Consider the following 20,760-nt stretch of genomic DNA (forward strand, 5'->3'; position numbering starts at 1 on the left):
TTGTACATAATAATAATATTTCAATACAGGCGTGTGAAAGTGTTTGCCTCTTTTCTGATTTCTTATTTTTTGTCACAATGAAATGTTTCAGATCTTCAACCTAATAAAAAACCCCAAAAGTTAAAACATAACTTCACTGAGATTAACTGAGATCAGGTTATAAGGCCATTTCTAAAGCTTTGGGACTTCAGCCAAACACAGTGAGAGCCATTATCCACGAATGGCAAAAACATGGAACGGCGGTGAACCTTCCCTGGAGTGTTCGGCCAACCAAAATTACCCCAAGAGCGCACCAACGAGACTCATCCGAGAGGTCACAAAAGACCCCACAACAACATGCAAAGAACTGCAGGCCTCACTTGCCTTAGTTAAGATCAGACAAAAAACACTGCTTGAGCAAAGAACATTAAAGCTCATCTCAATTTTGCCAGATAACATCTTGATGACCCCCAAGACCTTTGGGAAAGTACTCTGGTCTGACCAGACAAAAGTTGAACCTTTGGGACGGTATCGGGATAAGAACATCATAGCAAGAGTAAAATATGGTGGCGGTAGTGTGATGGTCTGGGGCTGTTTTGCTGCCACTGTGGGTTCTCCAGCAGGATCCAAAACACACCAGCAAGTCCACCTCTGAATGGCTGAAGAAAAACCAAATGATGACTTTGAAGTGGCCTTAATACAAAAATAAGAAATCAGGAGTGGGGGCAAACACTTTAACACTTCCATATTGATTATTTACCTATTTAATATTTGGCCTGTTTTTTCTTCAATGCAGTTTAACAGCATTGCATAACTTCACCTGTATGACTGTTTTTAATGTTGTTCATAAACCATAAGAGGAAGTAAATTAAAGTCGCCCCCCGCATCCCACTTTTCTTGACATTTCAAGATACAAAAGATCAGACCCCCCTGAATGAGGGGGTCCCTATCATAGTCCCCTGCACCATGACTTAGGACACAGTGCTCTGCATGGGTGCCTATTAATTATCTGCAGCACACAGGTATAAATCAGCAGATAATAAAACCAGATCGCACCCCCCCCTTCCCTGTCTGAACGCATGATCACAGGGGGTTGTCTTATTTCTCACCATAGTAACGTCCCCCAGGCAACCGGCTAAGAGAGGTTATATTGAAGGTACGCCGTCACAGCACCTCTCGTCTTCTGCCGTCTCGCTCACGTTAACCTCGGGTCTGCGTGAGTTTCCACGCCTCCAAGGCGATCAGCTGCTGCAGCATCAGCACCCGGAGACATCATCATCATCTTTTATCCCGTGAGTTATCGTTTATTTTGTTTAACATTGGGTTTTTAACATTGGGTGTTTTGGTGGAGGATGCTCACCTGTTGCTCACATTACCCAGGAAAAGACATCCTGGTCGTCGCCGTATCGTCTTGTCAGTGCCGCGAGAGGTGAGGGGAGGTCAAACATGGGCTCCAGCTCCTCCTCCTACGCCCCCAAAGCCATTTATCTGGATGTGGATGGGAAAGTGCAAAAGGTATTTATTCAAAAGTTACGTGATGTCCATCAAAAGCTTTTAACCCTATGCTTTGCAACGTCAGCGATGTTGAGGTTATTCCAGGCAATAATCACAATTTAACGTCACAGTGGTCTTCAGGAGGACCAAAAAATGAGTTGAAGCGGAACCGTGTAGGATAACGCGCATGTTTCATATTAGCTTACTGTACATCCTTGTGGGACAGAATAAATGCCACCTGCGTGCAGTTCGAGGCTCATGGGCCGCAGTTTCCCAGTCCAAATCACTCATTCCAGTAAGAGTTGAAACGAACCTTCTCGTGTCCCGGAGCGCTCACGGCACTTCCAGGTGTTTCTGACACAAAGTCGGCAGCTTCACACTGCGAGGAAGTCATCTTTCCATTTTTCATATCTGTGTTTACTAATGCAGCAGTTCCAGTTAATAGGGCCAAACGGTGGCACAGTAGACCTGCACCAGGGCCTCGAAATCCTGTCATTTGGATCAGGACTTTATAGGAACCGACACCTTCAAGATTAGCCTAATTTTGGCCTGAATATTGGTACGGTGGGATTAATTTGTTTCATAATAGTGGCACAGTCAACCTTCCTGATGAAATGTAGGAACAATTGGATCTTATTTAATTCGACACCTTCTCCGTATTGATTACAGTACCAATCATTCAATCAATCAATTCATATATGTTGTCATACCAAACCGTGACCCTGCATTGAACATTTGATACGGATTCACAAGGTGTTTCAGCACTATCGTCTCGAGATTCTGTATTCCACAGAATAATTATGTTTAAAATAACAATTGTTACATGTACCCTGCAACCTTAATGAGCGACAAGGATGCTGGATAGATGGATGGGTAATCACATATAATACGCATTTGTTCTGTGATCGGCTGGCGGCCAGTACAGGGTGTGCCCCGCCTCTCCCCCGAAGCCAGCTGGGATGGGGAAAAGCGTTAAAGAAAATGGATGGATGAATATACATTTTATTTCATAATATTTTAATCACATAAAGTATAATAACATAATCGTACAAAAATGTTTCGACTTTATTAGGGTTTATTAGGGTTATTTTTGTATTTATAAGATGATATGTATATTGAATTAAATGAGTTATTTTTACTATTTTTAATTAGTTAAAATAATGTTATGATTCTATTTAGATTTATCTACAAATGTAATCATTATTTATTTTGTCATATTTAATTCTATATATACATATTACACTAATACACTAGAATACACTAGAAGTATAATCATCATCATTATAATTTGTATGTAATATATTTATTCATAACTATTTATTCAAATTCTAATAGATATATGAATTAAATATTTATAGATTTATAATTTATATATATATATAAATTAAACTTAATTTTGTTATTATTATAATGTATATCCATATATATTTTATATTTATATATGTTTTATAATATTTTTTAATCATATTGATGAAGTAGATTTTATTTTTTTACAAATTGTATTTATTCTGTAAAATAACAAAGGTACCTGTAAAATATGTTTTTCTTTCCTCACGGGTACTATTTCATATTTTTTATGTTCCTAACAAAGGTGACATTATGATTTTGAAAAAGGCTGATACACCACCCTTCTTTCCACAAAATGCAAACAAACGGGTAAACAACCATGAAAGTGTGACTTATGATACAGAAGTCATATAGCCATGGTGATATTCCAGTATCACCAGTCCCCTAAATGCACCACTTGCAGGCCTCCAGTACTTTGTGGAGAGCTTGAAGTAGAGAGCTGCTGATGACACATGTCTGCTCAAGAGCCCCGAGCCCACGACGAGCCCATGTTTGTCTGCTACACCTGCTCCTTTCAAGATGCGAGATCACAGTTGTTGGTTTTCATGTGAACACCCCCCCCACCGCCCCCACCCCCACCCCAATGGAGGCTTTGATTTGTTTTCCATAACAGGCGAGGACAGAGCAGCCTCTCAGATGACTATTCACTGATCAAACAAATGATATTAGATCTCTGTCCCCGCCCTGCAATAAACAATGCACCTTGTTTAAAAACCATAATGGCCGCCAAGGTCATTGATGATACAGATATTCCCTTGCGTCACCGTCATCAGGTGCTGCATCTACCTTGCCTGTTTTTTATTTTTGGCATGAAAGCTTCCACAGCGCTCCATCAAGTGTGTGTCCTTCACAGGTGGTCTTCAGTCGGCACTGCAGTCCTTGTGACATTAAGGAACTTCTGTGTTCCTCCTCCAACATCCCCAGGTGGGTACCAGTGTTTCCAGTATGACACTTAAGAGCTTGTGAATCGCCGGTAAAAGCACTTTTTTAGTCTTTTTAGATTATTAGTATAGCAAATGCTACATAAATATGGAAAAAGTATTTAAGAAATAGTGTAGATACTTGCACTTCACACTCCAATCCTGCAGATGGCAGTATATGATCGGAGTACAACTGCAGCACTCTTGATTGTATGAACAATCAATCTAATTCTCACCTCCTTAGCATGATTAATATAGTAATTCATACATTCCTGCATTTGGTGATTATTTGAAAAGTGGTGTCATTAAATTGATTGACAGCTGTCCTGTTATGTGCTATCGTTGTAAAGGAATACCGCCATCATGATGGTGGATCCGGAAGGGGCCCTGGTCTCCATTGATCCCACCATGCCCTCCAACTCTCCAAAGTAAGCACAACATTTTATTTCACGTATCCCAGGAACTCATGAGTGAATAATAATAATAATAATAATAATAATAATAATAATAATAATAATAATAATAATAATAATAATAATAATAATAATAATAATACATGAAAATGAAGTCAATCATTTTGTCGGTTTCAGTATATCGCCAGGTGCTAGCATCTCTCACCGCCAAACAGGCAGGAAGCAAGTTCGGTATCAATATCTTTCATAGAACGACAACATACAATGGCTGTGCTAGTTCATAATGTCGTGTTTTAATTTTGTATCAGGAAATTTTGGTTTCCCATGATAAACAAAAAATCTCGCCCAGTTGCCAAATTTGTATATTAGAAGTGAATTTGGGCTTTATCGCTTACAAATTGCCAAGTTCCCTGTTGATTTGAGCTTTTTTCTGGACTGATCTGGATCACCTTCTGGGTCCAGGAATTCTTTAACATTGCCTGATAGCACCATTTGCGGCATTTCTGCATATAACTTCCCAAAAAAAATGGTCAGAGAACTTTGGGAAAATAGTACTACAGGAAGTATCCCACTGGTTTTACTAAATATTACAGACTGATCCAAAAAATGTAGGATTATTATTTTAGTGTGAAACACCATTTGGGGGGGAACTATGGCCCACTTTTGGAGTGCATGAGTAGGATTTCTCTGAGCTAATTTATGCTATGAATGCTAGTTAAATATTTTCCAGTCTATGTACAGTTTGTTAATCGGACTTTTTAAAACCCTAAAAAATTAGCCAGTGGATGAAACATTATGCTAATTATGTCTTGTCCTCCAAACAGCGTTAGTGTGTCGTTTAATGAACATGACCTATCTGCCGGGGGTTCTTGGAATTTTCTGTAGGCAGCCCTTTCCAAATGTACAGTTGATCCATGCCATCGGTATTGGTATCGCGCAATCTCACTTATGCATGATCGGTATCGGAATCGCATGTAACCCTGATGGGAGCCATTGAATTTGATTTTGGTGTGACTCTGGATCTGGACCATGTTTGTTGTATTGATATAATGTAAACAGATTCTGATTACATTTGATTCAAAATAATTTTTCTTCATGATCCAGTGACAGATAGTTCTGGCGCTGAAAAAAATCAGGAATTGTCATGTTTGTCGCTGGAAAATATCTGCAATTCACTCGGGAAAAAAGGAGGCATTGAAATGAATGAGTTCCCGCTTTTTTTCCCGAATTTTGTTGTGATCTCGATTAAAATCTTCGTCTGGATCTGGGACACACATAACTCCAAAACCTCAGGATGTATTTTGATGTGTGGATCCTTTCAGTTCCTTTCAGTCGAGGAGGCACTATGCTCCAAGCGAACGAAGCGGCAGCAATAATTACTGTAACATTCTGCTTTCCATGCAGTTCCTTGTACAAAGTTGTCCCCTTGTCGACTGGCCAACTTGGAGGTAACCTAATATATTCAACCATTTTAGATTTACCACCTTTAAATGATAACAATTGTGCATCAGTGTATTGTTTTTGTGTCTGCAGAGAAGGAGGACATGTTTCAGAATGTGTTGTCCCAGGTGGCCGAGCAGTTCAGCAGGTAAGTAGTGTTGTGAAGCCCCCACGCCTCCCCCACCCCCATCCACAAGTCCAGTCAGACGCCAACTTGCCTCAATGTCATCGGTCTTCTCTCAGGGCGTTTCGCATCAACGAGCTGAAGACGGAGGTCACCAACAGGCTCGCCATGCTGGAGAAGAGAGTGGAGTGTAAGCAGTCGATTTAAATGTGCTTCCAATGGAGGGGGAAAAAAAACATCATCCTGTCGTGGTTATGTTGCAGTGGAGGGCCTGAAGGTGGTGGAGATTGAGAAGTGTAAAAACGACCTGAAGAAGCTGCGGGATGAGATGACATCAAGAGTTGGTGGCAGGTGACGCAACGTTCAACATTGTTTACATACTTTAAAGTCTTCCAATCAACTACTGTATTGACCCCAATATAACAGTTGGGAAAAGTCTTCTACAGTATGTAGGCTCTGGAGAGTTATAGATGCCCACCAATAGGTGGAGCCAAATAGTCAAATTCCTAGTGGGCATCTGTGGCTACAGCAGCTGGAGCCCATGTGATGGAGAAGGTCGGAGAAGAAGACATTTGCTTTTGTTTTTGCGTTTCATCGTCTTCATTCTGGCTTTATTGCTTAATTGCAACAAATGTGGAGGAGGTCATCAAGGACATAAGCAAGGATGGACGTTAACCTACGTACTTTTGACAGTCAATGTTTTATAGTTTATAGTTCATATTGTACACCCCCATTCTTTATGCACGTATATCCTCTGGGTTTTATTCGGTAAAACATGGAAAGGTCTGCCATTTAGCTTGCGGAAATGCAAAGAAACACCTTTCCAGCCAATTCCATGTGGACTGTTATTATTATCGCCGTTACATCATACATATATCCAGTCATTCCCCGCACAGCTCACTCTCCTTCGCTGATTACTTTTTTGAGGTTTTGTACTTTGTTCAAAGGTCCTTGAAAGCACCACTTATATATAACTTGCTCACCATGCCTGCTATACCATCTGTTCACGGATCAGCTTACATCATTATCATTCATTAGTGGTGAGTACTTATAGTAACTGTTAACTAGTGTGTGATGTTGAATAGAGAATATTTTATTGCAAATGTTGATCCAACATCAGATGACGATGATATTATCCTATCTACAAAATCCACCGAATCGGCAGTCGTGAAGATTGGGTGGGGACATCCTTAGTGGGTATGAGTAGCCCATGAGTGGAAAAGGTTTTTCTTAAAACCAAATTTGTCATTTAGGGTCAACTGTCCATGCAAATACAATTTCTCCGATGACGGCAAGAAAGTCACTCCGAGACGAGATGTCCCGAACTACCCAAAGGTGCGACACCGTAGAAGCTTCTTTTCAAAGCATATTGTGAGGTTCTCATCATTTGTTCTTCTGCTTTTGTCCTGGACACAGTATACGCTGTCTCAGGAGACCATCGAGGCACTGAAGAAGCCAACGTTTGACGTCTGGCACTGGGAGCACAATGAGGTCCGCATGTCGACAAAAGAGTAAATATCATCCAAATAATGGAGATATCTTTACAGTCTTACATGGTGTTTGTTTTTTATGCTACATGACCACAGATGCTGAGCTGTTTGGAGTATATGTACCATGATTTGGGACTGGTGAAAGAATTCAACATGAACCCCATCACGCTGAAACGCTGGCTGGTAAGAACAACAACGCAGCAGATTGTAGCGCCAAGGAAGTTGAACCTCATTTCAGGTTGTACGATTTGGTCCTTGATCAAAATCACATAAAACCTTAGCGTTTCACAATCATACCCCACAAGTGGCACAAGTCCAACAAGAACAAGAAGGTTCTTTTTTTGCCTCATACACAAGATTGGGTCGACTTGAAACGACTTGATTTGGATGAAATTTTCAGGAATTGTTGGAAATCAGATATGGAATAACTGATTCAATTTTGGGGTTGATTCCAAATTTTCCCCAAATTCAGACTTTTCCCTAAAGTCACTACTGCCACATTTCTCAGCCGATTCAAACCATTCCAACATCAAAGCATTCAACTAATTAAGGACATTCGTTCCATTTTCCGCATACCAAAAATTCAAATTTTTCTTCAGATTTCCATTTTTCCAAAAAGGAAAATGTCTTCAATCTAAAGAGTTTGAACCACTTCCAAATTTCTCAACTGATTCAGACCGCACCGAAGTCATAATTCTCAAAACTCATTGGGGACATTTAGCTTTCCCGGTACATTGCGCTATCATGCTGACATTAGCATAGCTAACATTAGCATAGCAGCATTTCTAACCATTTTCATAGGTAGACACATCCATAAACACTATGTAGCACAATTATGCTACATATTAGCATTACATGTTTTCATAGGCAATTCATACTGTTTGTCAAACATTTGGAGCATTTCTGGAAAAGCTGCCTTTTCAACTGTATTAAAGAGCAGCATTTCTTTGGTGATGCATTAAACTGTTAAAACTCTGAGGACACACAGCATTTTGCACTTTTCAGTTTGTATTTACTTTGCCGATTAAACGTCTCACTGTCTGTTGAGATGGGAAAACATTATTAACATGCACATTAATATTACACTGGCTTGTCAGAAGAAGTCGCTGCTATATTATGGCTAACTGCTCAAGGCCGGAGCGTTCCTGTCTCACCCTCTCCAAAAACAAGCCTTCCCGACGGCATTCCGTATCAATGGGCTCTGAGAGACCTAAAATACGCCCTTGCACCTGCTTTTCCTTCCCTGATAAATTTAGCATAATAATGCTTCGGTTTCTTTCAATGCATTGGACTACTTAACAGATTAGGGCTGTAAAAAATAACACATTTTTGAAATGTTTCAAATAAAGTTAATTTTTTTTGGGTATTAATGCATGCAAAATCTGATGCTTTATTCTGACCTAAACACATCAACAGTGAATAGATAGATGGATGGATGTATGGATGAATGGATGGACGAAATGATGGACGAAATGATGGACAGATAGATGGATGGATGGATGGATGAAACAATGGACGAAACGATGGATGGATGGATGGATGGACAGATGGATGGATGGACGGATGGATGAAACGATGGACGAAACGATGGACAGATGGATGGATGAAAGGATGGATGATGGATGGATGAAACGATGGATGAAACGATGGACAGATGGATGGATGGACGGATGGATGGATGAAATGATGGACGAAACAATAGACGGATGGATGGATGAACGGGTGGATGAAACGATGGACGAAACGATGAACGGATGGATGGATGGATGGATGGATGGACAGATGGATGGATGGATGGATGGATGAAACGATGGACGAAACGATGGACAGATGGATGGATGAAAGGATGGATGATGGATGGATGAAACGATGGATGAAACGATGGACAGATGGATGGATGGACGGATGGATGGATGAAATGATGGATGAAACAATAGACGGATGGATGGATGAACGGGTGGATGAAACGATGGACAAAACGATGAACGGATGGATGGATGGACAGATGGATGGATGGACAGATGGATGGATGGACGGATGGATGAAACGATGGACGAAACGATGGACAGATGGATGGATGAAAGGATGGATGATGGATGGATGAAACGATGGACAGATGGATGGATGGACGGATGGATGGATGAAATGATGGACGAAACAATGGACGGATGGATGGATGAACGGGTGGATGAAACGATGGACGAAACGATGAACGGATGGATGGATGGATGGATGGATGGACAGATGGATGGATGGATGGATGTGTATGAATATGAGTGATTGTTTGCCTACATGTACCCTGCGATTGGGGGTGTACCTCGCCTCTCTCCCAAGGTCAGCTGGGATACTACTACAGTACTACAGTAGTAGTGAGTACAGATAGTAATAATTAGACGTAGCCTTGTATACACACATCGGTTCAGGACTCTTCTTCCTTGGACGTTGTAAACATCAACTCAAAGGGTGCATTCTGGGCTGGTAATTTCGAGTCTCTAATTAACCTAACATGCATTTTCTTTGGGAATGCAAACTCCCGGTTTCAACTGAGATACAATCCCACGATATGCTGACTGTGAGGCCAACATGCTATACACTAGGCCACCGTGTGGCACTCTATGTAATCATGTCCTTGTCATTTGTAATTCTGTTCATAAAATACAGAATAAACATCAATATTCCAGTCATGGTTGCAAATGGTGATTAATCATGATTACTTTACTTGAAACCTGTGATTAATCGGCTATCATCCCGGACTACGTTTCATTTGTGTACTATTTTGTAGCTGGCGATCCAAGAGAACTACCGAAACAACCCCTTCCACAACTTCCGTCACTGTTTCTGTGTCAGCCAGATGATGTATGGCATGATCCACCTCTGCAACCTGCAGGTGAGGAGGTGCTGTGGGAGCCTCCTTTGGCTTTCCCTTATTTTTCTGCAATTCCTACAAAATAATATTTGGGTATTCCCTTATGCAACTCTCGCTGTTATGCAGGAGAAGCTGACTCTCACGGACATGGGCATTCTAATGACAGCTGCGGTGTGTCACGACCTGGACCACCCCGGATACAACAACACGTAAGACTCTCTATTCTCTGTGTGCGGGTGTTGACGGATGAGCTGCCATTGACACCGGTGTGTTTTGACATCCTGAGCACAACACTGTTGTCAATGAACTGTGAAACTATTTCACCACAGGTAAGAAAACACGCTGATGCCCAGATTGCCATTGTGTTGCTTTGCTCCGGTAGTGGCGCTTTCTTTGTTGTGGGTTTTTGGTTATCCCACCCTTCCAAATCCATCTTCCCATGTCCTGCACCTATCAGGTACCAAATCAATGCCCGCACGGAGCTAGCGGTGCGCTACAATGACATATCGCCGCTGGAGAACCATCACTGCGCTGTGGCTTTCCAGATCCTTTCCCTTCCTGAGTGCAATATATTTGCAAATGTGGATCCTGAAGCGTTTAAGCAGATTCGACAGGTGCTCACCATTAAAATGTCCTTATTTCAAAGCGAACCGAAAGCTGACTTGTTTTCTGACTGCAGGCTATTATCACGCTCATCCTTGCCACCGACATGGCCAGACATGGCGAGATACTGGACTCCTTCAAGCAGAAGGTGGACAACTTTGACTTCACCAATGAGGAGCATGTGACATGTGTATGTAGCTCATGTCTTTGTAGCTCAAGCAGATTTTACCCACTGGGAAAGCCAGGTGCGTTGAGGCCGAATCAACAACTAATCAACAATCGATTTCTTCTGCGTGCTTGTGTTTTGAAGCTCAAGATGGTTTTGATCAAATGCTGCGACATTTCCAATGAGGTGAGACCCACCGAGGTAGCTGAACCATGGGTGGATTGCCTGCTGGAGGAGTACTTCATGCAGGTAAGCGCATTCAAAACGTAAACGTACCCTCCCACAAAAACCCACTAGTCGCTGGCCTGTGCTCGTGTAGAGTTCTGCTCTGCTGTGCACTTAAGCGACCCCACAGGTGAATGAGTACACCCCGTTATTTGTGTGATTTCAGTCAGTTTGCCCTGTACTGCATCGTTCCGCAATATCAAGCGCCCTAGCAAAGCATCTGCTAAATAACCCGCCATGGAGCCAAGCAAAGTTGCGAGTGCCAACAATTTGATAAAGATGGTGAGAAACCCAATTAAAATCCATCTCGCCAAGATGTCCACATCAATTTCACATTTATAACCGATAATCACAATAATCTATAAATTAGTTAATCGAATCGATTGAAAATAAAAGGCTTTAATTTTGCGGCCTCGATAAATTGACCTGTGCACAGTGGTGTCATTAGGCCTCTTTTGGGGGGTTCCAGCCTCCCTAAAATGTTCTTAAGCCCCCCTTAATAATTTGATATTAAAAAAAAAAATTTAATAGATTTTTTTTTTTACAAAAAAAATCTCTGACAAATTTCATATAATAGGGCAAAAACAGGCTAATAAGCAAGCCAATAAGCAGGCTAATACTAGCCTACTACTACTAGTAGTAGTAATAATCAGAATAAGAATAATGATGATAGTAATAATAATAGGCTAATTTATAATATAATAATGATTATTATATCATTGATCACTGTCCACTGGTTTTGTAGTGTATATTGTGTGTACTTGTGTAAATTTAATGGTGGCCTAAAACAATTGAGTATCTCTACTAAATCTGTCCAAAAGTGGGAAAGTTCTATCCCGGTTCTTGTTCCATATAATTCATGAGAAAATGGTCTAGAAAATGTTGTCACTAATATCAATTATCGACAATAATATGTAGGGCAGCGATCATCCAGCAAAATTGGTTATCAGGATTTTTGGTCTTATTTTTGGGTGTCTGGAACGGATGAATTTGATTTCCTCTGGGAAAAGTTTCTTCGAGCACAATGTGATTAGTACATCTATGTCATCTACATCTATGTCTCTCAGAGTGACCGAGAGAAGTCTGAGGGCTTGCCGGTGGCCCCCTTCATGGACAGAGACAAGGTCACCAAACCCACCGCCCAAATCGGCTTCATCAAGTTTGTCCTCATACCCATGTTTGAAACCGTCATGAAGGTCGGTGCACTGACTGGACAGGAAGTATGCACCAGCGCGCCGGACCAACTAACGTCACTTTTTTTTCATGGGCAGCTTTTCCCTCAGATTGAGGAGATCATGGTCCAACCTCTGAGGGACTCCCGGGACCACTATGAGGAGCTTAAGCAGATAGATGATGCCATGACAGAGGTAGAACCTATTCTATCTAACTATCCATTTATGGTTCCGTCTGTTTATTATTTCACTCCTTTCTAGATTTTTGGGGGTTTTGTGAGCCTGACAGCTTTTAAAGAAAGGGGTCTCCAGGGGTCTCCCATCTCTGGTGTTTTATCTTACAGTTCCATAGCCTTTATGAAAAGAGTTCCTTGAAAAGGTAGTAAGTATCTAGTCGATGGTGACCAGTTATGGTTATGGTTATGCAGTATGTTAGAGAGGTGACGATCTGGCAATGATGACAAACATGCAAAAAATTAAGAAATCAGGAAAGGGGCAAATAGTGCAGTACACCACTGTGTATTTACTCATTAACAATGCACAATTACTTTGGTTTAAAATGTTAGATTATTGTAATATTAAAAAAAATATTATTATTTAAAATTATTTAAATTATTTGTGCAATTTACTGTTTACGCTGTACATTATGTTGCTCATATTCGGTGTCATTTATTTATTCTCCATATTATTATTGTTATTTATTTATTTTGTATTTATTTATGTATTAATTCATTCATTGTGTATTATTGTTATTATTATTATTATTATTATTATTATTATTATTATTATTATTATTATTATTATTATTATTATTATTATCTCTCTATCTATCTATCTATCCGTTGGGGGGGGTGGCGGAGAGTGTTAGAGGAGGCCCAGCAGATAAAGTATCAGTCAAAAGTTTAGAGACGCTTTCCTTAGCCATTGAATGAGATGGTGCCTCCAAAGCTTGAACAGGTAAGGTCTGTAGTTTGAAACCCACTGAAGTAAACCAGGAAGAGCGTTTGAAAACCCCCACCAATAGTTCCTGTAGCCGTGAAAATGCCAAACTCTTGTGTCTATGAGATACACACACATGCATGCGCTCCAAAGCCACTTCCTAACATAAAGGTGTGTCTTTTGTTCAATGAGGCACAGAAGAAAAAAAGTGAAAATATGTCATTAGGCGGGAAGAAGAAGTAAGCTGTGCAGTGAGTGAGTGCAGTGGTATCTGTGTAAGTAAAAGCTGACTCCTTGGTTGTGTGCTTAGCGGTAGTACTTTTTGAGTACTCTATGTCTATCCTACTTTCTCTGCACTAATTCCTCATTTCCCAGTACTGTAGCGACACAAGGCAGAACTGCAGTAATATGCCAAACACTTTCATCACGCTACATCCGCCTTTTTACCCAAAAGGCATAGTGCTCCATGCAAAGGCTACACGGCTGTTGCAATAAACAGCTTGGACAGAACGGTTTCCATATTTCAGAGAGTAAATACAATACACTCCGCTAAGTGATGAAACTGTCATGCATCCTTTTTTTCTTTTTAATCTTTTCTTTTTAATCAATTTCTGTTCATGAACTAAAACTATGACCTGTTTCCCTTTGTTAAACAGTGAAAAACACTCGCCAAACACTCGCACCACCGAAAAAGATCCAATATGTGTGCTATCATCGTGACTTTGTCTTTGCATATAAATGAATGTCCAGCTTTGATTCTGTTTTTTCAGGTCATCAATTCAGTTCAAAAACAAGAAAGCAAAGTATCACAGAAAATCAGGGGTGTGTAAAGTTAAAATTAAAATTAAACCAAAAAACCCAGCACAAATGGGTTTAAAAAAGCAGAAAGTGCAAACTGTAAAGATAAGAAGCTGTGAAATGTTGATACTAATAAGCAATAATAAAACTAAGTGTTGTCTTTCGGCTTTTTTTTTAGCCTTTTTACAAGAAGATATTGGGGTGGCCCTCCCCATCATTGGATTTTCCCTCGGAGGAAAAAGTTGGGACCCTCCTGTAACATATACATACACTTCAAAATATTCCACATTCATTGTAAATAACATTATTTTCTAAAAAAAAAAAAAATCATCAACACATTATTTTCTAAGTAATATTTTTATATAATATAATATTGTATAATATATTAAATATTATATTATATTTTATATAATATAATATATAATTTTTTTACACTTTTAATAAGCAGCCCTTATCTGGCTTACAAAATCCAATGTGTTTATTACAAAATGCATTTTCATGATTTTATGATTTTATTTTATGAAATGGATAGTTGGTATTTTTCACATGAAGTCGTATGACATCCTCATCAGCAGTGTAGTACATCAACGGTGTCTTACCTCGTCCAGTTCTGGTCAGATTTCCATGATGAGGAAAGCAAACATAAATAAATAGTAATAAATAAATAGTTCAGTAAGTAGTAAGGGGTAAGTTCCTGTTGATGTACTACATTACTGATGGAGATGTCTTACAACTTCATGTATTATTTTACACAATGTTTTTTTTTAAATGGACAATTGTTGTATTGTTGTTGTTGTTGTATATGTATTGGATCTCACGGTGTGCCCCCTATGGTGTCAGGGGAGTGTATTTCACTGATGTCAATTAAGAGTAAAACCTGGCTGGTTCATTGTAGATCCTTTGGGGGGGGGTCTGGGGGGGCTCATGTCTTAAATAGAACCGATGTATGGCTGTTAAAAGTGCTGCTGCTTAATTTAAATCCTTGCTCTAGCAGAGTGTCGTCTCCTCCTGTTTCTCTAACCGGGGCTCTGGTTTCTCCGCAGGGGTCCTCTTTTGTGTTCACATTAAGGGAAGACTTTAAAAAAGGCGAGTGAGGGGTGGATGTCTGGGTGAAGACGCTGCGCTGCGTTCTGAGGACGACAGATGGAAAGTGAGGGCGGAGCAAAGAGACCACTCGGCTACATACTGAACTAAACTTAGGCACCCGGGGGTTGGGGGGGGCATCACATCTTGAACTTTGACTTAGACTTTTGCACCGCATGTAACGGGGAGGGCACCCTGTGACCTCTTGTCTGTTTATTTGTGGAGTTTATGTTGCTATCTCTATTTGTTGTATTGTTTGTCAGCATTGCAAAGGAAGGCCTTTTTCTCTAAGGACACAGGATTTGGAAGGTGGATGAACATGACTTTGTTAAACTTACAATTTGGGAAAGGCAAAATGATCAAAGTCAAAATACAAGAAAAATTGGGGGTGATCATTTCACAATTTGAAAAATATATAACAATAGAAATGAGCATATGTGAACCATTCCACTTCCTGATTCCTTTTTTTGTCACTCTTAAAGGGGACCTATGATGCTTTTTTACGTTTCTGACCTATAAATGTGGTAAAATGTTGAATTATGGTGTTAAATCATGCCAAAGGAGGTTTGCACATTTGGAAGTGAGCCCTGAAAAAACTTTGGGATGGCTCAAAACGCTCGTTTTTAAAAGGCGTGGTAAAACTGCCCCTTTGTGACATCACAGAGGGGCAGACTTCCTTATACGGGCATGTCTGTAAGACAGATCTGCCCTCCCCCAAGCTCTGTTCCTCTGATTACTTGCTAGCAAAGCCACATTTGTTTCCAATCCCTGAAGACGCCACCATCAGGCACAAGTGGCTGGTTCCTGATTCCTCACCAGCAAAAGAATGCTAACGCTACTTACCACTGAGAGATATCCTGAAGAAACTTCAGACTGTCCAGTCTCAGATTGGATTCGTAATCCAACACATATGGCTGTATGTTAAAAGCCAACATTTTAAGACAATACAACACCATTTATTATCAACTCCTATAAAGTTAGCATGCTAGTTGTCATGTGTAGCTGCTCTGGGAGTCCACAACTCAATACAAAGGGCCAAACCATCTGAAAAATTCAAGAGTGTCAAAACATGCAAAAGAAGAAACCAGGAAGGGGGAGGTACCACTGGAGGTAGATACATAGTGTTGCATCAATCTGAATTTATACTACAAAAGTCAAAGTACCAAAGCGTAAAATACAACACTTCGTTACACACAATATTGTAGGTGGTGTGTGAAGACAAAATCATTTTCTATCTTCCTCCTAGAGATTTTTGGCTCTTTGAGGGGAGTCGGATCTTGGTGAGCCATTCCTTTTAAAGAGCCGTTCAAAAAACGGACTCATTTGGCTTATTTTTATATTTATTAAGTTTAAGAAGCCAGCCTGGCCTTAACTCGTTTTGTCATGGAAATAATCACTGGGAGGAATGAATTGAAATATCCCACCAATATGAGTTTGAATTATTCTGAAATACTAATTATAATCTTTTAAAGTCTGATCTGGATTCAATGTAAATATTCCGCAGGATGGGTGCTATAACACGCTGCTTTGACAGTGACGTCTCTGTTTTGAATTACCCGTTGTACAATTACCAGCGGTACGGTTCCCATTGTTCATGGTAATGAGCCGTTCAAAAGAACCAATTCATTTGTGAACGTCACAACACTACTTCCTCCAAATGCTTCTCAACCTGCTTCACCCAATTTATTGATTCATTCACTTCATACCCAGAATACCCGTGAATAAACACAGTAGGATCACCAAAGACATTACTTCTATCTTTCAAATCAGTGTCACTTTGTTCGATATCGCTCACCCCTTCGCTCCTCTTTTGTGTCTTGTAGATGATCTCAAGCAATAATATGAGCACCGCCACATTAATATTTGGAATGGTGCACGCGCCTGGTTTCTTTGAATTAATGTATGCTACTTTTCTACACATGGCATGTAAATAAAGTGTGCCCCCCCCCCCCCCCCGCCCCGACTTAAAAGCACGGCCAGTGATTTGAAACACGAACAAATGTTCATAGTGACGAGCCGATGCGCAGCGTTTCATCATGCCTGTCGCTTGTGTCTTGTTTGTCAACAATAAATGCAGCAGCAGGTCCATTGGTCGTTTGGCTTATTTCATTCATTCATTCCTTTTCTGCCGCTCATCCTCATGAGAGTCGTGGGCGTGCTGGAGCCTATCCCAGCTGTCTTTGGGATGCCCCCAAAATGGCAACACACGATACTTCAATGCTGCGTGACTTTCATCTTAGCCAAAAAGATGCAAGAACGTGGGTGCAAATTGAAGCTGATATTTGTTCGAACACCTCATATCGTATTGAACAATTTGGAGTGAACGGACATTGATCAATATTTCACCTCTCATCCAGAGACGAGAAAGACTAGAAAGGACAGCTCTAGTCCGACTAGATAGGACAGCTCTAGTCTGGCTGTCCTGTTGGGATTGATTGAAGGCCCTGGGAATACAGTGACCTGGATGAGTGGGAATATTCAGAATAAACGGAATAAACTAATAATAAATACTTACAATTAAAATGTAGTTTTTACATGCAAAAAGATACATATGGATGAAAGTTTTTCCATCACAGACAGCTCCTATCGGAAAGGATGCCAGCTCTGTACTTTTCGATTAGTTTTTTCTTGACTAGGATAAGGTTAAAAAGCCATAGCATTTCAGTATGTGGAATCAAACTATGGACTGGATTGAGTAAAGACCTCAAACAATGCACAACGATGAGCCAATTCAAGAAACAATACAAGCAGTTTTTTAATTTGCTAAATACAAGGATGAAGAGTCTTGAACCAGTCATGATGTGCTATATATATCACTATATTGACACTTACTATGGTACCCATTATGGCATTGGATGGTCATATCACCTCGTACTACAAAAAAATAAATAAAAATACAAAATAATTTTTTTAAAAATTAAAAAACTTCAATTATATTAGGAAAGCAGGAAGTGAACAAATGTAACAGTTACTGATTGTAAAAGTACCAGATGGAGGGGTAGGATTTAATAAGTTTTGCTTCTTCTTACTCCTTTTGGACATGTGGAACTGTGAACTGATTATGGGATGCACTCAATTGTAATCTGATGCATGCTCAAATGAAATAAAACCATTACCATTACCATTACCATATTTAATTGTTTGCACATGCAAAGGTCTTTGGCCCCATGGTGAGTTATTTACTCAATGAAAAAAAGATTGACAAACAGTAAGTCAGCAATGTGTAGGGTCCTCATCCAAAAATTGTCATCAAAAACGAGGTTTGATATCATGACTTTTCGCATTTCACTCCCTTGAATCATCCCCTGATTCCAGTGAACACACCGTCCGCTTTGGGTTTTAGCAAAACAACCACAGCATTTAAAGTTCGCCATTTGATATCCGCAAACACACATTTTTTTGCTACAGATGTTTTAATAAGCTCGGGGGACCTCACACACTCTGCCACAGGGCCCGAAGACACCTGTGCAATTAAACGATAAAAAAAGAACCGTCATAAATGTTTCCACACAGCGTTGCAAAGAGAGGCTAATAAAATGTTTCGCCCTCAGGGAAACACTCCAGTAGGTATTTATTTCCAGCGTTTTGGACCTTGGAACAATGCATGTAGTGATGGCATTGATAGTTTCTTAATGTTGTGACATTCCTTGTGTTTTATTGCCGCGTTGCTACTGCGGTTGAAGAAGGATAACGACCTCCAGCTGTCTTTATTCTCCGTGCGGTCTCACGTTTGCTGTTGGTGCTCGTTAACAGCCTGATGACCGGCGCTGTGCCGTCAAAGTCTTCTCTTCTTCACAACACTGTCACTGATCTGTTGTTTTACTATACACATTTACAACTTTAATATTTAATATACAGCTTCTATGTGTTGCCATGTCAGTATAATCTACCCAAGGCCTTCAGAATAAGCAGTGCTGGCCCGATGTTACTTACAGATTTCAGCTCTCCAGTCATATAGAGGATGTTTGAGTAGTGCTTTTGCAGTTGGTCCTTAAAATCAGCAGAGAAGCCCTGTCACATAAAAGATGTTTTAGTTGCATTTTAATTGTATGTTGTAAAAAACTGTATTCCGCATGCAGCCCAAAGCGTGCCCGTACGCAGACTGAGGGTGGAATAAATTAAAACAGACAATAAAACAGAAATCCAAGGAAATACAGCTGGAATAGGTGCAGATTCTGGTAGATCAAGAAAGCTTTCTGTGCGGGTTATTGTGAGGAGCTGGAGTCCACAATGCAATACAAAGGGACAAAAAGGAGCATAATAGCTCCTCTTTTAAAACAGCAGAGTTATTTTTAAAAACAGCACAGCGCTCTTGTCAAATTAGGATATTTGATCTTGATCTATTTTTGCAGTCACTCCTTAAAAATAATGGAGCGCTGTGGTCAGAAAGATGACCTTTGACTCATGTTTTTACAGCCCGTAAAAACAGGAGAGCAGTCCTGTCAGGAAGAAGAATGCTTTTCATATAGAGGATCTTTGACTTGCATTTTTGTGCTACAGTATGTACTTAAAAGCAGCAGAGCAATGCTTTAATCCAGATCATCTTTTAATTGCACAGTCCTTCCTGTCATATATAGAGGATCCTTGACTGGTGTTTTTGCAGTCGCTCCTTAAAAATAACGGAGCACTCTGGCCAGAAAGAGGACCTTTGACTCGCTTTTTTGCAGTCATCCTGTAAAAACAGGGGAGCAGTCCTGTCAGGAAGAAGATCGCTTTTCATATAGAGGATCTTTGACTTGCATTTTTGTCCTTAAAAATCCTTTAATCCAGAGCATCTTTTAGTAGAACAGTGCTTCCTGTCGTATATAGAGAATCTTTGACTAAACATGGTTTTAATTGACGACTTTACAACTTCATCCACGATCGTATAGGAGCCATTTGCTGTCACAAAATAGGAGGAGGAGGAGTGGTCGATGGCGTCCTGCTGTAATGTTCCAGTGGATGAAAGAGGCCTGATGGTCCACTGAGTGGGAGTCTTGCACTACCTTGTTAACAGCGTGATAATCTGTAGCAGGCATCTTGTTGGAGTGCTGGGAGAGCATCGGCAGTAAGCATGGCTGGCCCTTATCTTCAGCGGATGCATCTAGCCGTGTCAGCCTTGCAAAGCAAACACATTTTCTTACATGTTTCATGCAGTTACGGTACATTGCGGTGATGTTTTATTCCAAACAGTGCATATCTTGAATGCATTTTTCAAAACTAGCCATGTCAGACTGGAGGCTGGATGAAAGAAAAAGGAAGCAGATGTTTTCTGGTCTTCCCCAGCAAGGTCCATGGCCAAGCAGCTATCATTTAGGTGAAATTATTAATATACTGGCCTCAGTGGGCTGAATGGGAGGCCACTGAGGCAATGCTGCTAATGAAAGAGAGAGCAGTGATATGAGATCATAAGAGTTTTGACCTCCCGTTACGTGGAAAGATAAATGACACGTCATATCTTTCATCATAATGCTGGACCTGTGCCAGGAAACATTGTCACTACTGCAGCTTTCATGCTCTCAAACATGTTTATTAATTTCTCCATAAATCAATAGGAAGGCTCTCTCCAAGCCCTCCTCCTCCTACTCTGTCATTAACTTTATGGGAGTTTCCAGAGAATTGCCGCACAAAAAAATTGCAAAGCCTGATGCCGAAATAGACAAGAGTTCAATCTTCCCGCCTTTGGGATGTTTTGCCTTTCCACTTGAGGCAGGAACATCTG

General features: G+C 40.4%; 1 protein-coding gene across 1 annotated transcript; it reads left to right on the forward strand.

The window, feature by feature from the left end:
• Positions 1 to 1,170: 1,170 nt before the first annotated feature.
• On the forward strand, positions 1,171 to 15,904 carry pde9ac (phosphodiesterase 9ac). Its single transcript, XM_058079954.2, has 19 exons — positions 1,171 to 1,271; positions 1,360 to 1,494; positions 3,674 to 3,744; positions 4,091 to 4,168; positions 5,558 to 5,601; positions 5,687 to 5,741; positions 5,837 to 5,907; positions 5,981 to 6,068; positions 6,971 to 7,052; positions 7,134 to 7,208; positions 7,304 to 7,390; positions 9,990 to 10,094; positions 10,200 to 10,282; positions 10,531 to 10,687; positions 10,753 to 10,866; positions 10,987 to 11,091; positions 12,135 to 12,263; positions 12,339 to 12,434; positions 15,020 to 15,904. The coding sequence occupies exons 2-19, from the start codon at positions 1,426 to 1,428 to the stop codon at positions 15,068 to 15,070; spliced, it is 1,560 nt and encodes a 519-aa protein (XP_057935937.2). The 5' UTR covers positions 1,171 to 1,271; positions 1,360 to 1,425; the 3' UTR covers positions 15,071 to 15,904.
• Positions 15,905 to 20,760: the final 4,856 nt, after the last annotated feature.

This window comes from Doryrhamphus excisus, linkage group LG8 (genome assembly GCF_037039965.1).
Source record: "Doryrhamphus excisus strain RoL-2023G ecotype Guam linkage group LG8, RoL_Dexc_Guam_v1.1, whole genome shotgun sequence".
NCBI lineage: Eukaryota > Metazoa > Chordata > Actinopteri > Syngnathiformes > Syngnathidae > Doryrhamphus > Doryrhamphus excisus.